The sequence below is a fragment of the Pristiophorus japonicus genome, chromosome 10, assembly GCF_044704955.1.
Source record: "Pristiophorus japonicus isolate sPriJap1 chromosome 10, sPriJap1.hap1, whole genome shotgun sequence".
NCBI classification, from domain to species: Eukaryota; Metazoa; Chordata; class Chondrichthyes; family Pristiophoridae; genus Pristiophorus; species Pristiophorus japonicus.
The window spans coordinates 66978396-67006388 of record NC_091986.1 but is presented as its reverse complement, the minus strand read 5'-3'; the positions used below and the strand labels follow the sequence as shown (position 1 = coordinate 67006388).

General features: G+C 42.1%; 1 protein-coding gene across 6 annotated transcripts in view; it reads left to right on the top strand.

Moving 5' to 3' along the window:
* LOC139275006 (uncharacterized) overlaps window positions 1–27993 on the top strand; it is a 486480-nt gene that overhangs the window by 62798 nt on the left and 395689 nt on the right. For 4 of the 6 annotated variants that reach the window (XR_011595651.1, XM_070891859.1, XM_070891857.1 and 1 more), the window contains exon 4: window positions 6852–20137. The exons of 1 other annotated variant lie outside the window; for it this stretch is intronic. Coding sequence is in view for 4 of the 5 variants with exons in the window: in XM_070891859.1 (XP_070747960.1) it covers window positions 6852–20137 (13286 nt within the window). In the remaining variant the exon portion in view is untranslated. The remainder of the gene's footprint in view (window positions 1–6851; window positions 20138–27993) is intronic. One more of the 6 variants, XM_070891860.1, reaches the window with a different exon arrangement.

Here is a 27993-nt window from a genome sequence, read left to right as displayed (position 1 = left end):
GAAAACTTTATTGTATTGGTTTCAGAAGTAAATTAAAGTATTGGTGCAAATTAAGTACTGCAGGTCTGAAATTCTATGGCCATGGAAACACAAAAGGTGGGCAAGCAGGGATGGAATTTGGAGCGTAACTTAGTTACACCAAGTCCCTGCCCCTTTTTCCATCCATGAGAAATTGTTGCGATAGTGTAGGTCGGTTTATTATAATGCCATGCAAATGTGACATCATATGACACATTTCCCACTATTGCTGTCCGAGCAACTCTGGGCACAAGGGATGCCTGAAACACTACTACTGTTCACTGCACACTTTAAATTGGCTGCTTTGGCTAATGTGGATTGTTTTTCACCTACAGAAACTAGTCCATTGTGAACATAAATACATTGAAAGAAGGCCTGCATTATAATACTGACGACAGAATGAAATCTTGTGGTTAGTTAGAGAAATAAATAAGCTCTCAGCATAATATGGTAGGGGTAGGGAAAACACATGACTAATATCAATATGTCGCCAAACACTTTAAAAAGATGTGGTAAATTTTCACATTCACCATGAGCTGTAATCTAGTTGACGAGATTGAACACACCCAATTTTCATTCCTTTGATTTCACACTGCTCATACCATGAAGATGCTAATTTATTCCAGTATCTTTGTGGATTCCCTCATTTTGGATATGACCTATTTAGTCATATATGGAAGTTGAACAACATTGAAAAAATGAGGAACATGTTTCGAAGGCAGGTAATTTAATACTGCTTATTGAAGAGTCTTTAGTATTTGAATGGAAGCCTTTTTCACCAGCCACATCCATGTTGGCCTCATTCTATCCCTTTTGGATACATATGTTTGGACAACATTTTTGTTAACATTATTCTTGAATACAGCATGTGTGAGTTTCTTTCTTCTACGAAATGAGTTGATGAGTATAGGAAGGATTAAGGGATTTATGTGTTATATGGAATTTGTAGCAAAGGGTTTCAATGAGCAGCATTATCATATCGCTGATTTTAAATTGTCTCAATGATTGGGTCACATGAAGAATGTGATGTCCGGAATTTGCTGTGTAATAACGGCGAGCTAACTCCTCTCTCTCTCTCTCTCTCCCCCCACCCCCCGCCGCCACCCCTCCGCCTCCCCTCTCACACCTCACCCACCCCACCCCTCCTCCTCCCTCACCCACCCCACCCCTCCTCCTCCTCCCACCCCCGCCGCCACCCCTGCTCCTCCCTCCCTTTCCCGCAGCCACCCCTCCTCCTCCCCTCTCCCACCCCCCTTCCCCCTCCTCCTCCCCTCTCCCACCCCCCTCCTCCTCCTCCCCTCTCCCACCCCTCCGCCTCCCCTCTCACACCTCACCTACCCCACCCCTCCTCCCTCACCCACCCCACCCCTCCTCCCTCACCCACCCCACCCCTCCTCCCTCACCCACCCCACCCCTCCTCCCTCACCCACCCCACCCCTCCTCCCTCCCCCACCCCACCCCTCCTCCCTCCTCACCCACCCCACCCCTCCTCTTTCCTCACCCACCCCACCCCTCCTCTTTCCTCACCCACCCCACCCCTCCTCTTTCCTCACCCACCCCACCCCTCCTCTTTCCTCCCCCACCCCACCCCTCCTCTTTCCTCCCCCACCCCACCCCTCCTCTTTCCTCCCCCACCCCACCCCTCCTCTTTCCTCCCCCACCCCACCCCTCCTCTTTCCTCCCCCACCCCACCCCTCCTCTTTCCTCCCCCACCCCACCCCTCCTCTTTCCTCCCCCACCCCACCCCTCCTCTTTCCTCCCCCACCCCACCCCTCCTCTTTCCTCCCCCACCCCACCCCTCCTCTTTCCTCCCCCACCCCACCCCTCCTCTTTCCTCCCCCACCCCACCCCTCCTCTTTCCTCCCCCACCCCACCCCTCCTCTTTCCTCCCCCACCCCACCCCTCCTCTTTCCTCCCCCACCCCACCCCTCCTCTTTCCTCCCCCACCCCACCCCTCCTCTTTCCTCCCCCACCCCACCCCTCCTCTTTCCTCCCCTACCCCACCCCTCCTCTTTCCTCCCCTACCCCACCCCTCCTCTCCTTCCTCTCCTTCCTCTCCCTCCTCTCCCTCCTCTCCCTCCTCTCCCTCCTCCTCCCTCCTCCTCATCCCTCCTCTTCCCGCCTCCTCATCCCTCCTCATCCCTCCTCATCCCTCCTCCTCCTCCCGCCCCCTCCTCCTCCCTCCTCCTCCCTCCTCCTCCCTCCTCCTCCCTCCTCCTCCCTCCTCCTCCCTCCTCCTCCCTCCTCCTCCCTCCTCCTCCCTCCGCCGCCTCCCTCCGCCTCCCTCCGCCTCCCTCCGCCTCCTCCCTTCTCCTCCCCCCTCCCTACCTCTCTCTCTTCCCCATCCCCCACCCTACCTCTCTCTCCTCCCCCCTCCCCCACCCTACCTCTCTCTCCTCCTACCCTCTCACACCTCACCTCTCTCTCTCCTCCTCCCCCACCTCACCTCTCTCTCCTCCTCCCCCACCTCACCTCTCTCTCCTCCTCCCCCACTTCACCTCTCTCTCCTCCTCCACCCCACCTCACCTCTTTCTTCTCCCCCGCCGCACGCGCCTCCCACGCACAGATTTCCCTCTGTGCCGAGATCTCGTCTGTGAAGCTGAGGCGGGAGTTCAATGGTCATTAAATTAGCTGATGGGTTGACCGATTCAAATGTCAAGTCAAAGCTCCCAGCTGATCGAAATAACCACTACCTTCTCCAAACTGCATATCCACTACAGATTCAGATTTACACAAGTCTCCATCCAGTCTGACCTCATTACCTCTCCCACCATTTACAGATTGCTTCTGTCATCTCTACTTTACTAACCATCCTTTTCAGAATGGCAGGCAGTGACTAGTGGGGTGCCGCAGGGCTCAGTGCTGGGACCCCAGCTATTTACAATATACATCAATGATTTAGAGGAAGGAATTGAGAGTAATATCTCCAAGTTTGCAGATGACACTAAGCTGGGTGGTAGTGTGAGCTGTGAAGCGGATGCTAAAAGGCTGCAGGGTGACTTGGACAGGTTAGGTTAGTGGGCAAATGCATGGCAGATGCAGTATAATGTGGATAAATGTGAGGTTATTCACCTTGGTGGAAAAACACGAAGGCAAAATATTATGTGAATGGCGGCAGATTAGGAAAAGGGAAGATGCAACGAGACCTGGGTGTTATGGTACATCAGTCATTGAAGGTTGGCATGCAGGTACAGCAGGTGGTGAAGAAGGCAAATGGCATGCTGGCCTTCATAGCTAGGGGATTTGAGTATAGGAGCAGGGAGGTCTTACTGCAGTTGTACAGGGCCTTGGTGAGGCCTCACCTGGAATATTGTGTTCAGTTTTGGTCTCCTAATCTGAGGAAGGATGTTCTTGTTATTGAGGGAGTGCAGCGAAGGTTCACCAGACTGATTCCCGGGATGGCAGGACTGACATATGAGAAGAGACTGGATCGACTGGGCCTGTATTCACTGGAGTTTAGAAGAATGAGAGGGGATCTCATAGAAACATATAAAATTCTGACGGGACTGGACAGGTTAGATGCAGGAAGAATGTTCCCGATGTTGGGGGAGTCCAAAACCGGGGGTCACAGTCTAAGGATAAGGGGTAAGCCATTTACGACCGACCTGAAGAGAAACTTCTTCACTCAGAGAGTTGTTAACCTGTGGCATTCTCTACTGCAGAGAGTTGTTGATGCAAGTTCATTGGAAATATTGAAGAGGGAGTTAGATATGGCCCTTACAGCTAAAGGGATCAAGGGGTATGGAGAGAAAGCAGGAAAGGGGTACGGAGGTGAATGATCAGCCATGATCCTAGTGAATGGTGGTGCAGGCTCGAAGGGCTGAATAGCCTATTCCTGCACCTATTTTCTATGTTTCTATTCCATCAGCATGGGTGCCCTTGAAACTGTCTCACCTTGATCCTCATAATCCCACCATGATCAGCTCCAACACCAACAGCACCAGACACACCAGCAGCAAGAACAACAACACCAACCTTCTCCGCAATCAACTGATACAAGGGCATCAACACCAAAGCACATTGCTGCTCGGGAAGCCTAGGGTTAGGGTCTCACCCTGGCCAGATTTACTTCACTTGACGCTGTACACCCTGGCTGCCACATGATATGCCAGGTTTGCACCACCCCACACTAACACCATAAAGCATCCCTACAATACCCAAGCCATTCCTTTAGCACTCAGAAACATTGCGGGGGGTACCGTTATGTCTCACCATTCACTGCAACACATTAAGCCACTTTCAAAGCTGCACACAAATCTTTCCAAGAAGGCAAGTATTGAAACTAAAGATTTCAATGTTTGACACCCACAGTAATAGAAACTTTACATGACTATTGCATAAAATGTCCAAGTGCCTACGCTTGTGTTTTGTTAATTGGTATGATTACACTAGAATGAGGGCGAGTGTGAGGGGTAGCTAGTGAGATGTGGATGTGATAATATAGATAGAGAGGGTCGTATTTACTGAGGCGTACGAAAGCATGGGACTTACGCTAAACATCAGTAAGACAAAGGTCGGCCACCAGCCTGTCCTCGCCGCACAGCACTACCCCCCCAGTCAACAAGATCTACGGCGTGGCCCTGGACAACTTCCCCTATCTCGGAAGCCTCCTATCAACAAGAGCAGGCATTGACGACGAGACCAGGCCCTCAAAACTGCCACCAAGCTCATGGTCTACAGGGTTGTAGTAATACCCACCCTCCTGTATGGCTCAGAAACATGGACCATGTACAGTAGACACCTCAAGTCACTGGAGAAATACCACCAACGATGTCTCCGCAAGATCCTACAAATCCCCTGGGAGGACAGGTGCACCAACGTTAGCATCCTCGTCCAGGCCAACATCCCCAGCATTGAAGCACTGACCACACTTGATCAGCTCCACTGGGCCGCCCACATAGTTCGCATGCCAGACATGAGACTCCCAAAGCAAGCGCTCCACTCTGAATTCCTTCATGGCAAACGAGCCAAAGGAGGGCAGCGGAAACGTAACAAGGAAACCCTCAAAGCCTCCCTGATAAAGTGCAACATCCCCACTGACACCTGGCCAAAGACTGCCCGAAGTGAAAGAAGTGCATCCGGAGGGCGCTGAGCACCTCGAGTCTCATTGTTGAGAACATGCATAAATCAAGCGCAGGCAGCAGAAAGAGCGTGCGGCAAATCTGTCCCACCCACCCCTTGCCTCAACAACTATTTGTCCCACCTGTGACAGAGACTGTGGTTCTCGTATTGGACTGTACAGCCACCTAATAACTCATGCTAAAAGTGGAAGCAAGTTTTCCTCGATTCCAAGGGACTGCCTATGATAATGAGAGAGGGATGGGTGGAGGTGAGCAAGGATGTGAAAGAATAGGGTAAGGAAGCTAGAGTGATGGGGATGTGATGAGTCGCGCACAGCAGGATGAGATTGAGTGCGGCTTTGTTCAAACATTTTGTGATCTACTGAGATCATTGAAACATTTGTGGTGCTGCACCCAGGTTCTCCTGATCACATCCCTGCTTGTGCCTCCTCTGCAATGTGCAACCAGGCTGTGTTGATCTCCTGGGAAGGTCTCTTCCACTCATGAGAAGGGAAGAGGATCTCCCTGTGTACTGTGACTCCCTCCATAAGCCAAGTTTTGTAAAATCGCGGCCATTGGGTGCCCTGGTAGTCAACCTTATGAAAAAAAATTGAAAAATATCATCTCAGAATCAACACCAAAGAAAAAAATATACTTGCTTTAAAAGGTGCAAGCATGCTTTAAATATATGTTAGAGCACCAGCTATCCTGCCCTCCCAATCAGCGAGCTGCGCATCAACACTGGAAACCCATGGGCAGCTTGCCAATTCAAATGAATCTCAACCATGAAAATGGTTAAGTCGTCTCTGGAGACATCAAGCAGGCATCCTGATCACTTCACCCACTGTCGAAATCTCGACCTCCGAAAAGAATGACTCCGACACTTACAGCTCCAGTAGAAGTTTCTTTAATTTACTTGCTCGCAAGGGGTAGGTCACACTCAGTCAAGGGCTAAGTGAACACCTCCGAAATGGTTCAGTTTAACAAGATATTTATACAGTAAAACCAAAGTTCTGGCCTCTCCCTGTGTATTGCTCTGTCTCACAGTCAGTGAATACAGATAAAGAGTTAATTACTATATCCTGGTCCTGACATGGTATCCAGATATTTCCTTTTGTTAGGGTTATCAGAAAGCCAAACGGCCATTACTCCATGAGTCATAGGTAATGGGCTATCACCTGTCTTGTATTGTGTCAGGATTGTTCCAATTTCCTGGTCAGTTTATCTGTTTGCATCAAATGGATGAGGTCTCGGAAAGAGATAATGGCTAGAAGATAAGGGTGGGGTGACATGGAACTCCTGTAGTGTAGACAATAGGAGAGCACCATGGGGGGTTACTTGTCTCAGCATGACTTGTCTCCTAGCTGTCTGATGGCCATCAGCCATCTCAAACCAGGTTTCGCTGTTTATGCAAGCTGACTGCTAAAATGCAGAAAGTTCTGGAAGGGCCAGGACTCCATTTTAATCAAAAGGCACTCAAATACCGTATGGTATCAGCTTAGATAAAAATACATTTCCACACCACCCAAAGTCTGCCAAATATGAAAATCATCCCCTGTATTTTCTGTCTTTTCGGTTATCAAATACAGATCTGAAAATGTAACTCCTAGACAGTGAATCATGATTGACAAAATGCTAAATGGTATCATTGTACTTTTAAAATGTATATTTATGAAAAAGAATTGCCTGTATGACAATGTTTTGTTCTTAAAATATATTGATATATGTCAATACACAAAAATTAATTGTACTCTATGTGTTATAAATAAACAGAAAACAACGTAATGTAACAAAAGAGTTTGTCAAGTCAGAGTTTGAAGAATCCAAAGGTCTGAATGAAAAAGCAGTAAATGAAAATTCCTTTGAGAAACCTTTTTGTGATCGTCACGGTTGTGATTGCTTCAAGAACACATTTATTCATTCATTTGATTCAATTGCAAATGAAAAATTAAGTTACAAAAAGTCCAGATCAGTTTCCAATAACTCTTCTCAGTACAGTGCTTTAAAAGGTGGGGGAAAAGACTGTCTAGCCTTATCAGACTCTAAGGAAAAATACTTGAAACAAAATTTGTTCAGAAAGCACACTTCGGTTGGAACAAACACATCTGACCAGTTTTCTTCAGAAGAAATATGGATAATAACTCCTAGTGTTACATGGACAAGTACTGATGGACAGTGTACTGTTGCTAGTAAATCATTGGACAAGCAAATTTCAGGATCATCACGAAGATACACCGCACTGAAAGAAACTGAATACAGTAGCTATGAATATGAAAGATATTCTACATCACCATCAGGATTTAGAAAGGATGAAATAATTATGTCAAAGGTAACACTTGGCGAGAATGCCAAAATGGCAGGCCCACGATTATCAATTCCTGAGTCATCTCTCAGTTACAGTACACAAACCACAAAAAGTTCATACAGTACTGAAACATTGAGAAAAATACCATATGTTAATGTAGTGAAACTGGCGCCTTACTCCACATTAAAAACCCAGGTTTGTAATCCACTTACCCCAGTGTCTACACTCTGTTTTGAAACCATTTCATCCTGCAGTAGCGATGGTTGTTCCTCTTTTGCTCATTATTCAGACACTCAATGGTCATCTGAAACATCTTGGTCTACAAGTACTAGCTTGAATACTTTAACGGGAAACACACATTTCTCTCTATTTGAGACCATTGCTGAAATAGAAACATCAGGTTGTATGTCATCCACTTGTCCATCATCTCCAACAGGCCAGACCTTGCTTGCCTCAAGAGCGATAATTGACAAAATCAAAAGAGTGCCAGTACAGAATGATTTTATAAACAACAGGTACTGCAATGGTCTTCAAGGAACAGTCTTGCCAGATTCAAACCAGCTTCCTTTGTCTGATATCTATCATTTGGAAGAACATGAAAAGTATGCAATGGTGAACAATACCAATTTTCACGTTTACCCATACATTCAGAAAGTTGCTTTTTTGACAAAAGAAAATGTTGAAAAATTTGAGTTACTTCAGCTCAGAAAAAATCTTCATTTTGTTTTACCACCAGTTACTGAAGAGTTGGAAATTGTTAAAAGAAATCAGGGAATGATTGGAAAAGTTCGGCAAATGGAAAATGTGCTTTATCAAATGATACCTACTGTTGTTCCAAAATTACCTGAGAATCAGGTTAGAACCCTTGAGCTGAATGCTGCTCAGATGGCATTAGAAAGTCTGTGGGGATTGCCATACATTCAAAGGAAGTCACTTTCAATGATGATGCCTCCAGTATCACCTTTACCTCAAAATTCATCTATTGAACTTAAAATGAAGGAAATAAAAACATTCAGCCTCACTGAAAATGAAGTTTATGACTTGGAATTCAATCTGCAAAGGAGGATTGGAATGCAACAGTGGAGACCAATATCAGTCAAGGCAGTTAACTCCGCAGATTCTGCTAATGCAACCATAATGAAGTTGGAAGTCTCAACATTCAATGAAAGGCAGGCCACTCGCCTAAAATTAAATTTGGAAAGAAAAATAACTCAAGGCTGCAGAAGTACCCCTCTCGTTCAACAATCTGTTGGAATACAGAAATCGCCAGTCTATGCCCTCAAGGAAGATTCAGTTGAAATTAAAACTGAAGAGGTTGAAACACCACTGCTGTATTATGATCAGGTAGCTCACCTTGAAATGAGACCAACAACTACTGCAACTAAAGTCAAAGTAAAATCCTTTGAAGTTATTATTAAAGAAATTGATACGCCAGTCAACGTGGACTCAACTTTCATCATTGATAACAAAACGAGAGACCGTCTTGAATTGCACATTACACAGAAAAACCTCCAACACAACAGGGATTTATCCTCAAATTTTCAGAGATCAACAGAAGTATTCACTTCATCATCGCCTAAATTGATTCCTTCACAGCTAAATCTAATTGATACATATGTTGTCACCACCGAATTGCCATTTATAACTGTAGAACATAAAAACATTATAGAAAGAAATGAAAAGAGAAGAATAATAAACAATAAGTGGGGCCTCCCCAGGCTTGTCCAGCAATCTTTAGCTGATTTCATGGTTGCGGCACGACTGCAGTCAGAAAACATTGATCGAAATTATTCAGTGTCCAATAAAACTAATACGCCATATCCTTTTAAAATCATTCCCCGTCAGAAAGAATTGCCTCAGAATGGAAGAGAAAACATGTTTCCATCACAACCTGAAAGAGGTAGTAGGAAGGGAAAAGCAAACAATTTAAGAGAGGTATCTGTTGTTACCAACTTCAAGCCAGAAGACAAAAATAAATTAATTATGTGCTTAACGAAACAATATGTTGAAATTAACGTAGATTGTTTACCAAATCTCGTAATGGAATCGTATAAACATTCCTATTCTCTAGCATCAAATAAACATTTACCAAAGTCAATTAGAGTTGGGAAAGGATATAAAAAACCAAGACCATTGTATATACCTTTTATGGAACATGATGCTGTTGATCGTTTGGAGTTAAACTTAAAACAAAAGCTTATTTCAAGTTTGTGGGGATTTCCAACTTCATATGAAAAGTCATTGGAAATGATTCCTAAAGCACCACCAGTACCTCCACCAATCAAGACATGTACAGCTGAAATAGAGCCTATTGGTATAGAAACAGTTTTCCTTGAAGATAATGTCAGGATCAATCTGGAACGACACATTACACAGAAAAAACTTCAGCTTAACTGGGGCATACCAACAGAAATTCAGAGATCAAGAGATGCATTCATTCCACCTGCTCCAACATTGATTTATTCCCAGCTAAATCCACAGCCTTATTTGCACGTAGTAGTTGTTCTAACTGAACTGGCATTCAGAAGCGATAAACATAAGAAAATGTTGGAGATCAATATGAAGAAGAAAATCATCAATCATAAAAGGGGTCTCCTTCCCAGTGTTGTTCAGAAATCTTTAATTAATTTTATCGATTCTAGTTTAATAAAAGATCCGATTGCACATTCAGACATTCGAAAAGGAAGCAAAACATTGTCCAGTAACACTGATTCTCATAAGGATATATTACAACACACCCAAAAATTGCTATTACGAAAACATAATAGTGGGGAAAACACTGAACTGAACAAGGTAGAATCTCAAGATAAACTAGACATATGCATAACAAAACAATGCTTGGAAATTAAAATGGATTATCTCCCTGATATAGTAAAGGAGATGTACAAAGTCACATATCCTTTAGAATCAAAGAAAAGCTTACCAAAATTAATTGCACTTGGTAGACGTTATAAGAAGTTGCGACCATGTTATATGCCTTTTATTGAACAGGATGCAGTAGATCGTTTGGAGCTGAATTTAAAACACACACAGATTTCCCAATTCTGGGGACTTAAAACTCTACATGACAAGTCATTAGAGATGATGATTTCTAAGGGACTACCTGTTCCTCCAGCAATCAAGGCAACTGATGCTAAAATAGTGCCTATAGCTGTAAAAACATATTTCATTTCTAATGAAGCCAGGATGATTTTAGAATGGCACATTACAGAGAAAAAACTTCAACACAACTGGAGTTTACCATTACATATTCAAAGATCACAAGAGACATTCATTCCTTTTGCTCCAAAGCTAGTTGCCTCACAGCTCAACCCGCAGCCTGATTTTGATACAAATATTGTTCCAATTGAGCCTGCATTTCTAGCTGCTGAGAGTAAAAAAAAATTAGAGCTGATTGTAAAGAAACGGATCATAAATCATCGGTGGGGTCTCCCTAAGGTTGCTTATTTGTCATTAGAGAGTTTTATGCCTCATGCTCCATCAGTAAAAAGTATCAAGCCACAATTAGAAATATCAGCAGAAAATGAGGCATTGCTAAATAGTAAGTTTAAAACAGTTTGTTTACAAAACATGTTTGTACAACTCAAGGCAGGAACATTTTCTGCACCACAGTGTGAAGAAGCTATCAAAATCAAGAAAGAAAACAGAAAAGGAATGTTGCCTGTGATTGCTCGCCTAAAATCAGAACATAAAGATCAGTTAAATATGTGTTTAACAAAACAAAGTCTAGAAATAAAACTGGATAATTTGCCAGCAATTGTACAAGAATTCTACCAAAATATATATCCCCCAGCACCAAAAAAAACTTTAGCAAAACTTTTTGCACCTGGTGAAGGTTTTAAAAAAACAAGGCCAGGATATATACAATTTTTTGAACAGGCTGCTATTGATTACTTGGAAATGAACTTGAAGAACAAACACATTTCCCATCTCTGGGGATTTCAAACTCTGCATGAAGAATCAATGGAAATAATGATTTCCAAAGCTCCACCTGTGCTTCCAGCAATCAAAGCAAATAGAGGTCAAATAGAGCCTGTACCCATGGAAACTGCTTTCATTGGTAAGAAAGCCAGAGGTAAATTAGAATGGCATATTACTCAAAAAAAACTTCAGCACAATTGGGGTTTACCATTGTTTTATCAGAAGTCAGCAGAAGAATTCATTCCAGTTCCTCCAAAGTTGGTTCCATCACAGCTCAACACACAAGCTGATTTCATTGTGGTCATTACTCCGTGTGAGCTGCCATTTGTAGATGTTGAAATTAATAAAACATTGGAGTTGAATACAAGGAAAAAGATCATCAATCATAGATGGGGTCTTCCGAACTCTATTCAGTCATCTTTAAGAGATTTTATGGCTCCTGCACCATCAATGAATGATATAATGCAGTCAGAAATCATGGCAAGAAGGAAATCAAAGGCAAATAACATTGAAATAGGAGAGAATTATCCACAGAAAACATTTGAACAACCAAAAAGAGAAAAGTTGTCCTCAGCAAAATATGAAAGAGGTAGAAGGAAATCAAAAACAGCCAAATTAGGTGAAATATTTGTTTTTGCTCCTCTCAAACCAGAAGATACAAATAAAGTAGATGTACGTTTGATAAAGCAATGTCTAGAAATTCGCATGGACTATTTTCCAGACATGGTGAAGGAGTTCTATAAAACCAGTTATCTTCCAGAGTCAAAGAAATCAGTACCAAAGCTTACTGTACCTAGAAATGGATTCAAAAAGCCAAGAGCACTGTATATACCTTTTATTGAACAGGATATTGTTGCTCACTTAGAGCTTAATTTAAAGCACAAACAGATTAACTATCTCTGGGGACTTGAAACTCTGTATGATGAATCCATGGAAATGATGATTCTGAAAGGACCACCTGTGCCCCCAGCAATCAAGGTAATTGGAGCTCAAATAGAGCCTGTAGGTATGGAAATTAATTTATCTGATAATGAAGTTCGAAAAGATCTTGAAAGACACATTACACGGAAGAAACTTCAGCAAAAGTGGGGCTTACCAGATATTCAAAGATCACAAAAAGCATTCATTCCAGCTGCTCCAAAACTAATACTATCCAAGTTAAATCCCCAGCCTAATTTTGTGATTGTCTTTGCCCCGACTGAGCTGACATTCCTTCACGAAGAACATAAAAATATACTGGAGTTCAATCTAAAGAGAACTATCAATCGTAAATGGGGCCTTCCTAAGCTTATTCTGTCATCTTTGAATAATTTTATGGCTCCTGCTCCATCAATGAAGGATCTCGTGCTACAAACTGAAATAATTAAAGAAACAAACATATTGAGCAACACTCACAGTGAAAAAGAAAACAGTAATGTGTTTCCTGAAGGCACATTTCCACTGCACATTCAAGGCGATTTTTTGTTGCCACAATATGGAAGAGGTAGCAACAGCAAAATATCAAACAAAGTAGCTGTCTTTGCTGGTCTCAAACCAGAACAGAAGAATAAATTAGAAGTGTGTTTAATAAAGCAAAATCTAGAAATTAAAATGCACCATTTGCCGGAACTGGTAACATTGTTATACAAAAATACCTATCCATCACCATTAAAGAAACTTCTTCCAAGGCTAATTACACCTGGTGAAGGATTCAAAAAGCCAAGATTGTTGTATATACCTTTTATTGAACAGAATGCTGTTGATCGTTTAGAGTTGAACTTAAAGCACAAACAGATTATGCATCTCTGGATACTTGACACACTGTATGAAATGTCAGTCGAAATGATGATTCCTAAAGGACCAAATATGTCCCCAGTAATTAAATCAAGTGGAGTTCAAATAGAACCTGTGGGTATGGAAACAGCTTTCATTGAAGATGAGGCTAGAGACAAATTGGATTGGCACATTACACAGAAAAAACTCGAGAACAACTGGGGCTTACCATTACATATTCAGAAATCAATTGATACATTCATTCCATCTGCTCCAAAACTGGTTCTCTCCCAGCTAAAACCACATTGTATTTATGTTATAGTTGTTACGTCAGCCGATCTAGCTTTCATAAGTGCTGAACGTAGAAAAAGATTGGAAGTGAATACAAAGAAAAAGATCATAAATCAGAAATGGGAGCTCCCAAATCTTATTCAGTCATCCCTGAGGGACTTCATGGCTCCACCTCCATTGCTGCAAGATCACTTGCTCCAGTCAGAAATCATGAAAGATAGCAAAACATTTACCAACATTGACATCGATCTTAATTCCAAAATGATTATGAAACACAAAAAAAGAAAGTTACCTTCACTACATTGCCAGAAAGTTTATAAAAAAGCAAACTTTAAGATAAGTGCATTTCCAGATTTTGCCAACCTCAAACCAGAATGTAAAGATAAACTAAATATGTGCTTGTTAAAGCTAGCTCTCGATATTAAAGTACATTACTTACCTGATGTTGTGCAGGAATATTATAAAAATGCTTACCCTGCAGCATCAAGAAAAGCATTACCAAAACTTACTGTTGCTAGTGAAGGATATAAAAAACAAAGACCATGGTGCTTACTATTTGTTGAACAAGATGCCATTGATCACTTAGAGCTGAACTTAAAGCACAGACGCATTATCCATCTTTGGGGACTTGAAACTCTGTATGATGAATCTGTGGAAATGATGATTGCTATAGGACCACCTGTGCCTCCAGCAATCAAAGCAAGTGGAGCTAAAATAGAGCCTGTGGGTATGGAAAGAACATTCATTGAATGTGATATTAGGGACAGACTAGAATGGCACATTACACAGAAAAAACTGCAACAGAACTGGGGTTTACCACTGCAGATTCAAATATCAGCAGAAACATTTATTCCGCCTGCTCCAAAACTGATTCCATCCCAACTAAATCCACAGCCGAGCTTTGGGGTACTTGTTGCTCCTACTGAACTAGCATTTCCAAGTAAAGAGCATAGGAAATTATTGGAACTCAATACGAAGAAGAAGATAATAAATCACAAATGGGGTCTCCCAACACTTATTCGGTCTTCGTTAAGAAACTTCATGGCTCTTTCTCTATCAAGGAAAGATCTTGTGCTACAGCCAGAAGTAAAGAGAACCAATAAGATGGGGCCCAGCAATATTGATATAAGAAATAAGATTAGAATTCCTTTACAGATGAACAAAAGAGAGAAATTGTCTTTACAACATAAAAAAGGTAGCAAAAACACAAAGCCAAGCAAAACAGCAGAAGTGGCTGTTCTTGCCAACTTCAAACAAGAATATACCGATAAGCTAGATGTGTGCTTAAGAAAATTGCATCTAGAAATTAAAATGCATTGTTTGCCAGAAATGGTAAAAGAATTTTATAAAGAAAATTATCCTTCCAAGTCAAAGAAGCCATTAGGAAAGATTATCGCACCTAGTGAAGGATGCAAAAAGCCACGTTCATTATGTATAGCTTTTACTGAACAGGATTCAGTTGAGCGCTTGGAGCTGAACCTAAAGCATAAAATGATTTTCTCTCTCTGGGGGCTTCCAACTCTTTATGAAAAATCAGTGGAAATGATGATTCCTAAAGGGCCACCTGTGCCTCCAGCAATCAAGTCAAGTGTAGCTAAAATAGAGCCTGTTGGTATGGAAACAACTTTCATTAAAGATGGCAGACTAGAGTGGCACATCACACAGAAAAAACTTCAATATAACTGGGGATTACCATTACTTATTCAGAGATCACAAGAAGCATTTATTCCGCCTGCTCCAAAGCTAATTTCATCACAGCTAAAACCACAGCCTGATTTTGTTTTGTTTTTTGTTTCACCTGAACTGACCTTCCTAAGCTCAGAACATAGAAAAAGACTTGAACAGAATACAAGGAAGAGAATCATAAATTACAAATGGGGCCTCCCCAAGGCTGTTCAGTATTCTTTAAATAATTTTATGGCTTCTCTTGTGCTGCAATCTGATGTGATGGAAAGAAACAAGATATCTTCTAGTAATATTCAAGTGAGAAAAAGAAAAATAGATACTCCAATGAATACATTTTTACAGACTAAAAAAAAAATGTCTTCTAAACAAAATCGAAAAGGTAGCAGAAACCTGAAACTTAACAATGTCGGAGAGATGTGTCTTTCTGCTAAACTCAAGCCAGAATGTAAGGACAGGCTAGATATATGTTTGATAAAACTGTGTCTTGAAATTAAAATCTGTTGTTTCCCACAAATAGTGAATGAGATGTATAAAGCTGCCTATCCTCCAATGCCAAAAAAGCCATTTCCAAAGCCAATTGAACCTGGTAAAGGATTTAAAAAACCAAGATTGTTGTACATACCTTTTATTGAACAGGATGCTGTTGATCGCTTAGAGCTGAACTTAAAGCACAAACAGATTTCCCATCTCTGGGGACTTGCAACCCTATACGACGAATCAACAGCACAAATGATTCCGAAAGAACCACCTGTGCCTCCAGGGATCAGAGCAAGTGGAGCTCGAATAGAGCCTGTGGGTATGGAAACAACTTTCATTGACAATGAAACTAAAGACAGACTAGAATGGCATATTGTACAGAAGAAACTTCAGCACAACTGGGGCTTTCCACTATGTATTCAAAGATCACAAGAAACATTTATTCCACTTGCTCCAAAACTAATTCCATCCCAGCTAAAACCACAGCTTAGTTTTGTGATAGTTGTTGCGCCCGTTGAGCTGACCTTCCTTAGTGATGGACACTGGAAAATACTGGAACTGAATATGAAAAAGAGAATTATAAATAACAAATGGGGTCTTCCAAAGTTAATTCAGTTATCTCTAAGGAGTTTTATACCTGTTGCCCCACAAATGAAAGATTTCCTACTACAGCCACAAAAACGAGCAGTGCCTCCTTCTGCAAGCAATATTCTCCAGATGAAAAGAGGAAAGTTGCCTGCACTAAAGTATCAAAAAAGCATAAAAGCAAAAAAGAATAGTGAGGTATATGATAACCTCAGAGTTACATGTGGAGCTGTTGTAGATTTCTGCTTAATAAAGCAATGTTTAGAAATTAAAATGGAGTATCTACCTAAACTGGTAATGGATGCCTATAGTGCTATCTATGCTCAAGCGCCAAAGATAATTTTACCAAAAGTTATTTTACCTGGCAAAGGATTTAAAAAGCAAAGATCATCATATATGTGTTTTACTGAACAAGAAGCAGTTGATTGTTTGGAGTTGAACTTAAAGCACAAAGAGATTACCCATCTCTGGGGATTTCCAACTCTCTATGAAAAATCATTGGAAATGATGATTCCTAAAGGGCCACCTGTGCCTCCAGTAATAAAAGCTGGTGGAGCTCAAATAGAGCTTGTGGATATGGAAACAGCTTTCATTAAAAATAATACAAGAGACAGGCTAGAATGGCACATAACCCAGAAAAAACTTCAGTACAATTGGGGCTTACCAATACATATTCAGAGATCAGAAGCAGCATTTATTCCATTTGCTCCAAAACTAATTCCATCCCAGCTAAAACCACAGCCTGCTTTTTCAGTAGTCATTGTTCCAACTGAGCTAGCATTTCTTCGTGATGAGCATAAGAAAATATTGGAGATGAAAACAAAGAAAAAGTTTATAAATTGCAAGTGGGGTCTTCCCAAGCTTATCCAATCATCTTTGAATAAGTTTATGAGTACTTCTCCAGATGTTTCCAGCAATACTAATGTGGGCAATAAAGAAAATAAAATGGTTCCTCAACACACAGTCCCAACAATCAAAAGGGGGAAATTATCCATGTTACAATATGAAAAGGGTGGCAGAAGCAAGAAAACAAAGAAAATTGATGAGGATTTTTTTCTTGCAAGCTTCAAACCAGAATGGAAATACAAACTAGAGATCTGTTTAACAAAGCTGTGTCTAGAAATTAAGACAGGATGCTTACCTGAAATGGTAAAAGAATTCTACAAAAATACTTATCTTCCAATATCAAAGAAACCTTTGCCAAAGCTTATTGTACTTGGTAAAGGATTTAAAATACCAAGAATACGATATATTCCTTTTACTGAACAAGATGATATTGATCGGACAGAGATGAACTTGAAACACAGACAACTTTTATATCTCTGGGGACTTGAAACGCTGTATGAAAAGTCATTGGTAATGATGATTCCCAAAGGACCACCTGTACCTCCACCAATTAAGACTAGTGAAGTTCAAATAAAGCCTGTAGGTGGGCCAACAACATATTTTTGTGAAGAAGTCAAGAAGTTTCTAGAATGGCATATTTTGCAGAAAAAACTTCAACGTACTTGGGGCTTACCATCACATTTTCAAAAGTCAGCAGAAGCATTTATCCCACTTGCTCCGAAACTGATTATAAGCCAGCTAAGTCCACAGCCTGATTTTGAAATAGTTATTGCTCCAGTTGAGTTAGCATTCATAAATGATGAGCACAAAAAGGCACTAGAAATGAATACAAAGAAAAGGACTGTAAATCATATATGGGGCCTCCCCAGGCTTATTGAGTCATCTTTAAATGAATTTATGGTACCTCCTCCACCAATAAAGGATTTCATAAAACAATTTAAAATTAAGAAAAAGAAAAGAGTAACGTCCAGAACCAAAGACATAACAAAGTATTATAAAATGGTTTATTCCCAGTGCACATCTCTTCTGAACAAAGGACAGAAAAATACTTCGGATTTTGGAAGTTTTAAGAAAAGTGTCAAAATGAAAAAGAGAGAAAGGAGGACGTCTACTGTTGACAAATTTAAACCAGAATGTAACATTAGGTTAGATATGTGTTTAATGAAACAAAGTTTATCTAGTAAACTTGATTGTCTACCTGAAATGGTAACACAGTTGTACAAACAAACTTATCCTCCAGTATTGAAGAGACCATTACCAAAACTCATAACACCTGGCAAAGGATTTAAGAGACCAAGATTACCATATATTCTGTTTGCTGAACAAAATAGTATTGATCGCTTGGATATGAATTTAAAGCACAAACAGATTAATAATCTTTGGGGTATTGCAACTACATTTGCCAAGTCAATAGAAATGATTCCTAAAGCACCATCTTTACTTCCAGCAATTAAAGCAAGTGAAGCTAAAATAGAGCATATCGGTATGGAATTAGCCTTCCAGTATAATGAAACAATTGACATTCTAGAATGGCACATTACAATGAAAAGATTTCAGCATCAGTGGGGCATACCATTGCATATCCGAAGATCAGTGGACACATTCATTCCATCTCCTCCAAAACTGGTTCTATCCCATTTTAGCCGGTGTCCCGATGTTGATATTGCTGTTTCTGTAAATGAGCTAATATTGCTTAGTGAGGAATATAAAGAAGCATTGGAAATAAATACAAACAACCGGATCATAAATCACAGACAGGGTCTTCCCAATATTATTCAGAACTCTTTGAGTAGTTTTATACCTCCTGCTCCACCAGTATGCATGCAACTGTTAGAGACTGGAGAAGGAAGTACAACAGGATTGAATAGATCTGAACTGAGCAAAATTAATACAGTTTTTCCTGCTGAACAGAAGTTATTGGCAAGCACAACAAACGGTAAAGATGGTAAGGAAAGCAACAGTGTAAATAGTATGGAAGAACTTTCTGTCAGTCCAAAACTGGAATTTAAAGATAAAGTTGAAGTAGATGTGGCAAAGCAATCTATACAAATGCAATCAGTGGATAAATGCTCCTATTCAGCCACAAGTAAAAGTTTGCTGAAACTGAATACCCCTTATAAAAAACAAAACTTAAAGAGCAAATGGAGTGACGATTGTCTTGAGGTAGATTGTTCCATAGCATCACCCAGTTATCGGCCAAAATCTATGAAAATCGAGGGTTCTTCAACTTGGACATCAGATCAGAAATTGGCTGATTTGGCAGATAAACCAGTGACTATTGTGGGACTGTCTTTCGGTCCAGCAATAATAGGAGCAAACCTGCCTTCATCCCCCATGACTGTGCAAGAGTTCAACATTTATCTGAAACAAAATACGGGTTCTGTTTTGATGCCACGTCCTGTTCGTTATGCAGATTGTGAAGAAATCTTATCAAAAAATGCAAGAGACTTTGGGAATAATGTATCCTGTTCAGAACAATTGACTGAGGAAACAAACAATCATATTCAGCAAGATGAAGAACATGGATATGTTAAAATAATTGCAGGTGCTATTGTTAAAACCCAGAATGAGGAAGAACAAGTGCAAGTTGATCTATCAGAAATAATTTGTGCACAGCCATCACCTACAGAACTTTGTGATGCCTTGCAAGAAAGAATAATTATTGCATCTCAAGATCCTTATGATGGAAATGACTTGAGCATTTCTGCTGAGGAACTCCATTGTGCTTATTATGAAACCCTCAATGAATCATATACTTCCAGAACTCATGTTGTGAAGAAAGAATGCAGGAACACTTTTCAAAGTCAGTATTCAAATCAAACAAAACCAGATAATACTTTGCGAAAGTCAAAGGCTAAATTTTCCAAGCAAGATTGTCAGAGACCAAGAACATTTAAACATAAAGAAGAAGATGAAAATTCTGAGTTATGCAGCCAAAGCATTCTTTTTGTTAGCCCAACTGAAGAGCTGCAAAACACAGTTATAATGATCTGCGGTTCAGATACAGACCAAAAAGAGAAATCTTACCCTTACTCACATTGTGACAGACCAGAAAGCCCAAGGTCAACAAGAGAAACTTCTCACAGTCGTAGACATGATGAAAGATCCTCACGAAGCTCCACGCCCCATAGTCCTGGATGTCAGCAAGATTTTTCACAAGAGGATTCTCCGTTTACAACAAATGAAGACTATGAAGGTACTGTATAGGCTGATGTTTTTGTCAGATGGTAACATTTTGTAAATAAGTATAATTGCCACCAAAACCATATTTATTTTGCCTTAAAAGTTTCGATATGTAAAAATGTAATTAAAGATACTTAGTGATAAGCATAATTAATTAACCAAAATTGGTATATCTTCTATTTGCTGTGTTAATTTGGATGTATGATGTGGATAGTCTGTTTCACATTGTAAGCATAAACCATCCAACCAGTGGCCACAACCTGTCAGCAGAAAAATGTCAGATGCATATCCTCTCAAAAAGAGTATAGTAAATTCTAATTTAAATAAAATCATTTTATTACTAATAGTTGACAACTGGTCCCAAATTTGCACAACCTTCTGGTTCATTTCTACTGTAACTCTGTAGCTAGATCTTTGCTGGGAATTTCTGGGAGGCCTTTTCTGCGACGGAACCTTCAACTGCCCCAAATGAGAGTGCGTGGTAGGGACTCTGCATTGGGAATTCCAACTCTTCCAATCTCAATTGGACCCCATATAAATTTGGAGGCCATACAGTATGCCCATTAAGATGAGAACTCCCAACCTCCACAATGGGGCCCCATCAGAGGCTCCAGATCAGGAATGCTGCCCGGACCCCCAAACAGCTGGATGGACAGGTAGTCATTTAAGCAGTGCTTCATTTTAAGAATAAAATTAATGCCACAATAGTTCGGCTTACTTTCTTTATAATTCTGCATTTGTTACATACGCAGAGTCTGACCAGAAGTACTGAGGCGAAGGTGTTAGGCTTCAGTCAGTGATAGCACTCCCGACTGATTCAGAATGTCACATATTTAAGTGCCACATCAGGTCTTGAGCACATAATCTATGCTGACAGTTTAGCAGAGTAGAAACATAGAAAATAGGTGCAGGAGTAGTCCATTCGGCCTTCGAGCCTGCACCACCATTCAATAAGATCACGGCTAATCATTCACCTCAGTACCCCTTTCCTGCTTTCTCTCCATACCTCTTGATCCCTTTAGCCGTAAGGGCCATATCTAACTCCCTCCTGAATATATCCAATGAACTGGCATCAACAACTCTCTGCGGTAGAGAATTCAACAGGTTAACAACTCTCTGAGTGAAGAAGTTTCTCCTCATCTCAGTCCTAAATGGCCTACCCCTTATCCTAAGACTGTGTCCCCTGGTTCTGGACTTCCCCAACATCGGGAACATTCTTCCTGCATCTAAACTGTCCAGTCCCGAATTTTATATGTGTCTATGGGATCCCCTCTCATCCTTCTAAACTCCAGTGAATACAGGCCCAGTCGATCCAGTCTCTCCTCATATGTCAGTCCTGCCATCCCGGGAATCAGTCTGGTGAACCTTTGCTACAAGAATGTCCTTCCTCAGATTAGGAGACCAAAACTGAACACAATATTTCAGGCGAGGCTTCACCAAGGCCCTGTACAACTGCAGTAAGACCTCCCTGCTCTTATACTCAAATCCCCTAGCTATGAAGGTCAACATGCCATTTGCCGTCTTCACCGCCTGCAGTACCTGCATGCCAACTTTCAATGACTGATGTACCATGACACCCAGGTCTTGTTGCACCTCCCCTTTTCCTAATCTGCTGCCATTCAGATAATATTCTGCCTTCGTGTTTTTGCCACCAAAGTGGATAACCTCACATTTATCTATATTATACTGCATCTACCATGCATTTGCTCACTCATCTAACCTGTCCAAGTCACCCTGCAGCCTCTTAGCATCCTCCTTACAGCTCACACCGCCACCCAGCTTAGTGTCATCTGCAAACTTGGAGATATTACACCCAATTCCTTCATCCAAATCATTGATGCATATTGTAAATAGCTGGGTTCCCAGCACTGAGCCCTACGGCACCCCACTAGTCACTGCCTGCCATTCTGAAAAGGACCTGTTAATCCCGACTCTCTGCTTCCTGACTGCCAACCAGTTCTCTATCCACGTCAGTACATTACCCCCAATACCATGTGCTTTGATTTTGCACACCAATCTCTTGTGTGGGACCTTGTCAAAAGCCTTTTCAAAGTCCAAATATACCACATCCACTGGTTCTCCCTTGTCCACTCTACTAGTTACATCCTCAAAAAATTCTAAAAGATTTGTCAAACATGATTTCCCTTTCATAAATCCATGCAGACTTGGACCGATCCGATCATGTCACTGCTTTCCAAATGCGCTGCTATTTCATCTTTAATAATGGATTCCAATATTTTCCCCACTACTGATGTCAGGCTATCCGATGTATAATTACCCCTTTTCTCTCTCCTTTTTTAAAAAGTGGTGTTACATTAGCTACCCTCCAGTCCATAGGAACTGTCCATAGGAGTCGATAGACTGTTGGAAACTGATAACCAATGCATCCACTATTTCTCGGGCCACTTCCTTAAGTACTGTGGGATGCAGACGATCAGGCCCCGGGGATTTATCGGCCTTCAGTCCCATCAATTTCCCCAACACAATTTCCTGCCTAATAAGGATTTCCTTCAGTTCCTCCTTCTCACTAGACCCTCGGTCCCCTAGTATTTCCGGAAGCTTATTTGTGTCTTCCTTCGTGAAGACAGAACCAAAGTATTTGTTCAACTGGTCTGCCATATCTTTGTTCCCCATTATAAATTCACCTGAATCTGACTGCAAAGGACCTACATTTGTCTTCACCAATCTTTTTCTTTTCACAAATCTATAGAAGCTTTTGCAGTCAGTTTTTATGTTCCCAGCAAGCTTCCTATCATACTCTATTTTCCCCCTCCTAATTAAACCCTTTGTCCTCCTCTGCTGGATTCTAAATTTCTCCCAGTCCTCAGGTTTGCTGCTATTTCTGCCCAATTTATATGCCTCTTCCTTGGATTTAACACTATCCCTAATTTCCCTTGTTAGCCACGGTTGAGCCATCTTCCCCGTTTTATTTTTACTCCAGACAGGGATGTACAATTGTTGAAGTTCATCCATTTGATGTACTGAACGAGTGCTGCACTGTTGGAGGTGCTGTCATTCAAATGAGATGTTAAACCGAGATCTGATCTTTTCTCTGAGGCGAACGAAAAGATTCTTATATGAAGAAACATAGAAACATAGAAAATAGGTGCAGGAGCAGGCCATTCAGCCCTTCTAGCCTGCACCGCCATTCAATGAGTTCATGGCTGAACATGAAACTTCAGTACCCCCTTCCTGCTTTCACGCCATACCCCTTGATCCCCCGAGTAGTAAGGACTTCATCGAACTCCCTTTTGAATATATTTAGTGAATTGGCCTCAACTACTTTCTGTGGTAGAGAATTCCACAGGTTCACCACTCTCTGGGTGAAGAAGTTTCTCCTTATCTCGGTCCTAAATGGCTTACCCCTTATCCTTAGACTGTGACCCCTGGTTCTGGACTTCCCCAACATTGGGAACATTCTTCCTGCATCCAACCTATCCAAACCCGTCAGAATTTTAAACGTTTCTATGAGGTCCCCTCTCACTCTTCTGAACTCCAGTGAATACAAGCCCAGTTGATCCAGTCTTTCTTGATAGGTCAGTCCCACCATCCCGGGAATCAGTCTGGTGAATCTTCGCTGCACTCCCTCAATAGCAAGAATGTCCTTCCTCAAGTTAGGAGACCAAAACTGTACACAATACTCCAGGTGTGGCCTCACCAAGGCCCTGTACAACTGTAGCAACACCTCCCTGCCCCTGTACTCAAATCCCCTCGCTATGAAGGCCAACATGCCATTTGCTTTCTTAACCGCCTGCTGTACCTGCATGCCAACCTTCAATGACTGATGTACCATGACACCCAGGTCTCGTTGCACCTTCCCTTTTCCTAATCTGTCACCATTCAGATAATAGTCTGTCTCTCTGTTTTTACCACCAAAGTGGATAACCTCACATTTATCCACATTATACTTCATCTGCCACGCATTTGCCCACTCACCTAACCTATCCAAGTCACTCTGCAGCCTCATAGCATCCTCCTCGCAGCTCACACTGCCACCCAACTTAGTGTCATCCGCAAATTTGGAGATACTACATTTAATCCCCTCGTCTAAACCATTAATGTACAATGTAAACAGCTGGGGCCCCAGCACAGAACCCTGCGGTACCCCACTAGTCACTGCCTGCCATTCCGAAAAGTACCCATTTACTCCTACACTTTGCTTCCTGTCTGACAACCAGTTCTCAATCCACGTCAGCACTCTACCCCCAATCCCATGTGCTTTAACTTTGCACATTAATCTCCTGTGTGGGACCTTGTCGAAAGCCTTCTGAAAGTCCAAATATACCACATCAACTGGTACTCCTTTGTCCACTTTATTGGAAACATCCTCAAAAAATTCCAGAAGATTTGTCAAGCATGATCTCCCTTTCACAAATCCATGCTGACTTGGACCTATCATGTCACCATTTTCCAAATGCGCTGCTATGACATCCTTAATAATTGATTCCATCATTTTACCCACTACTGAGGTCAGGCTGACCGGTCTATAATTCCCTGTTTTCTCTCCCTCCTTTTTTAAAAAGTGGGGTTACATTAGCTACCCTCCACTCGATAGGAACTGATCCAGAGTCAATGGAATGTTGGAAAATGACTGTCAATGCATCCACTATTTCCAAGGCCACCTCATTAAGTACTCTGGGATGCAGTCCATCAGGCCCTGAGGATTTATCGGCTTTCAATCCCATCAATTTCCCCAACACAATTTCCCGACTAATAAAGATTTCCCTCAGCTCCTCCTCCTTACTAGACCCTCTGACCACTTTTATATCCGGAAGGTTGTTTGTGTCCTCCTTAGTGAATACTGAACCAAAGTACTTGTTCAATTGGTCTGCCATTTCTTTGTTCCCCGTTATGACGTCCCCTGATTCTGACTGCAGGGGACCTACATTTGTCTTTACTAACCTTTTTCTCTTCACATACCTATAGAAACTTTTGCAATCCGCCTTAATGTTCCCTGCAAGCTTCTTCTCGTACTCCATTTTCCCTGCCCTAATCAAACCCTTTGTCCTCCTCTGCTGAGTTCTAAATTTCTCCCAGTCCCCAGGTTCGCTGCTATTTCTGGCCAATTTGTATGCCACTTCCTTGGCTTTAATACTATCCCTGATTTCCCTAGATAGCCACGGTTGAGCCATCTTCCCTTTTTTATTTTTACGCCAGACAAGAATGTACAATTGTTGTAATTCATCCATGCGGTCTCTAAATGTCTGCCATTGCCCATCCACAGTCAACCCCTTCAGTATCATTAGCCAATCTATCTAACCAATTCATGCCTCATACCTTCAAAGTTACCCTTCTTTAAGTTCTGGACCATGGTCTCTGAATTAACTGTTTCATTCTCCATCCTAATGCAGAATTCCACCATATTATGGTCACTCTTTCCCAAGGGGCCTCGCACAATGAGATTGCTAATTAATCCTCTCTCATTACACAACACCCAGTCTAAGATGGCCTCCCCCCTAGTTGGTTCCTCGACATATTGGTCTAAAAACCATCCCTTATGCACTCCAGGAAATCCTCCTCCACCGTATTGCTTCCAGTTTGGCTAGCCCAATCTATGTGCATATTAAAGTCACCCATTATAACTGCTGCACCTTTATTGCATGCACTCCTAATTTCCTGTTTGATGCCCTCCCCAACATCACTACTACTGTTTGGAGGTCTGTACACAACTCCCACTAACGATTTTTGCCCTTTAGTGTTCTGCAGCTCTACCCATATAGATTCCACATCATCCAAGCTAATGTCTTTCCTAACTATTGCATTAATCTCCTCTTTAACCAGCAATGCTACCCCACCTCCTTTTCCTTTTATTCTATCCTTCCTGAATGTTGAATACCCCTGGATGTTGAGTTCCCAGCCCTGATCATCCTGGAGCCACGTCTCCGTAATCCCAATCACATCATATTTGTTAACATCTATTTGCACAGTTAATTCATCCACCTTATTGCGGATACTCCTTGCATTAAGACACAAAGCCTTCAGGCTTGCTTTTTTAACACCCTTTGTCCTTCTAGAATTTTGCTGTACAGTGGCCCTTTTTGTTCTTTGCCTTGGGTTTCTCTGCCCTCCACTTTTCCTCATCTCCTTTCTGTCTTTTGCTTTTGCCTCATTTTTGTCTCCCTCTGTCTCCCTGCATAGGTTCCCATCCCCCTGCAATATTAGTTTAACTCCTCCCCAACAGCACTAGCAAACACTCCCCCTAGGACATTGGTTCCGGTCCTGCCCAGGTGCAGACCGTCCGGTTTGTACTGGTCCCACCTCCCCCAGAACCGGTTCCAATGCCCCAAGAATTTGAATCCCTCCCTGCTGCACCACTGCTCAAGCCATGTATTCATCTGCGCTATCCTGCGATTCCTACTCTGACTAGCACGTGGCACTGGTAGCAATCCCGAGATTGCTACTTTTGAGGTCCTACTTTTTAATTTAGCTCCTAGCTCCTTAAATTCTTTTCGGAGGACCTCATCCCTTTTTTAACCTATGTCGTTGGTACCAATGTGCACCACGACAACTGGCTGTTCTCCCTCCCATTTCAGAATGTCCTGCACCCGCTCCGAGACATCCTTGACCCTTGCACCACGGAGGCAACATACCATCCTGGAGTCTCGGTTGCGTCCGCAGAAACGCCTATCTATTCCCCTCACCATCGAATCCCCTATCACTATCGCGCTCCCAATCTTTTTCTTGCCCTCCTTTGCAGCAGAGCCACCTACGGTGCCATGAACTTGGCTGCTGCTGCCCTCCCCTGATGAGTCATCCTCCCCAACAGTACTCAAAGCAGTGTATCTGTTTTGCAGGGGGATGACCACAGGGGACCCCTGCACTATCTTTCTTGCACTGCTCTTCCTGCTGGTCTTCCATTCCCTATCTGGCTGTGGACCCTTCTCCTGCGGTAAGACCAACTCACTACACGTGATACTCACGTCATTCTCAGCATCGTGGATGCTCCAGAGTGAATCCACCCTCAGCTCCAATTCCGCAACGCGGACCGTCAAGAGCTCGAGGCGGATACACTTCCCACACACGTAGCGCCCAGGGACACCGGAAGTGTCCCCGAGTTCCCACATGGTACAGGAGGAGCATATCACGTGACCGAACTCTCCTGCCATGTCTTAACCTTAGATACCCTTAAATTGGTAATAACAGCAGCAAATTCTCCCAGTGCCTTGAACAACATTTATTTGTTACCCATCATCTTCCATACAAGTAGACATAGGTCTTCTTGGCTTGCCTGTGATAGTATTACAGCCACCTTTCATGTATGCTCCTCTAAGATGCACAAGGATATCCTGTAATAGTTACCTGATCTTTTTTTTAACAATCCGTGTGTTTCTCTCTGACCCTTTGTTTCACTCTCTTCAATTTAATAATTTCTTTATGTGACCTCTGCTGGTGTCCAGCTCGTGCCATCTGGCCTCAATTACAGTAATCAGTGCCTCCACTTCACCCTGTAAGGAATTCTTGGTTCTCGAGCCACATTGCATATTGTATTGCAGCTCCGATTTTTCCACTAAGAATTAAAGTTCTCACACACAACTGGCTCTTTAAAAGTGGATAAATGCAGACCGGGAGCTGTACTGGGCATGCGTGCCCATAGCGGTCATGTCAAAAACGTCCCTTTTTTTTGCGCATGTGCAGAAGGAGGCTGTCATTTACTCTACATGCCTACTGTTTGTACTATCACAAGGTGTGCCCCTTGAGGGCACAGTAGTGGGAGACTTGTAGGTTACCTGTACAGGTGTGCCTGGCCTAGTATAAGAAGCAGGCCACCAGGTGTGATCCTCACTCTGGAGTTTACAAATAAAGGACTACGGTCACTATAGTTCAAGTGCAGCACATTGCCTCATGGAGTCATTATTAGACCATCCAAGA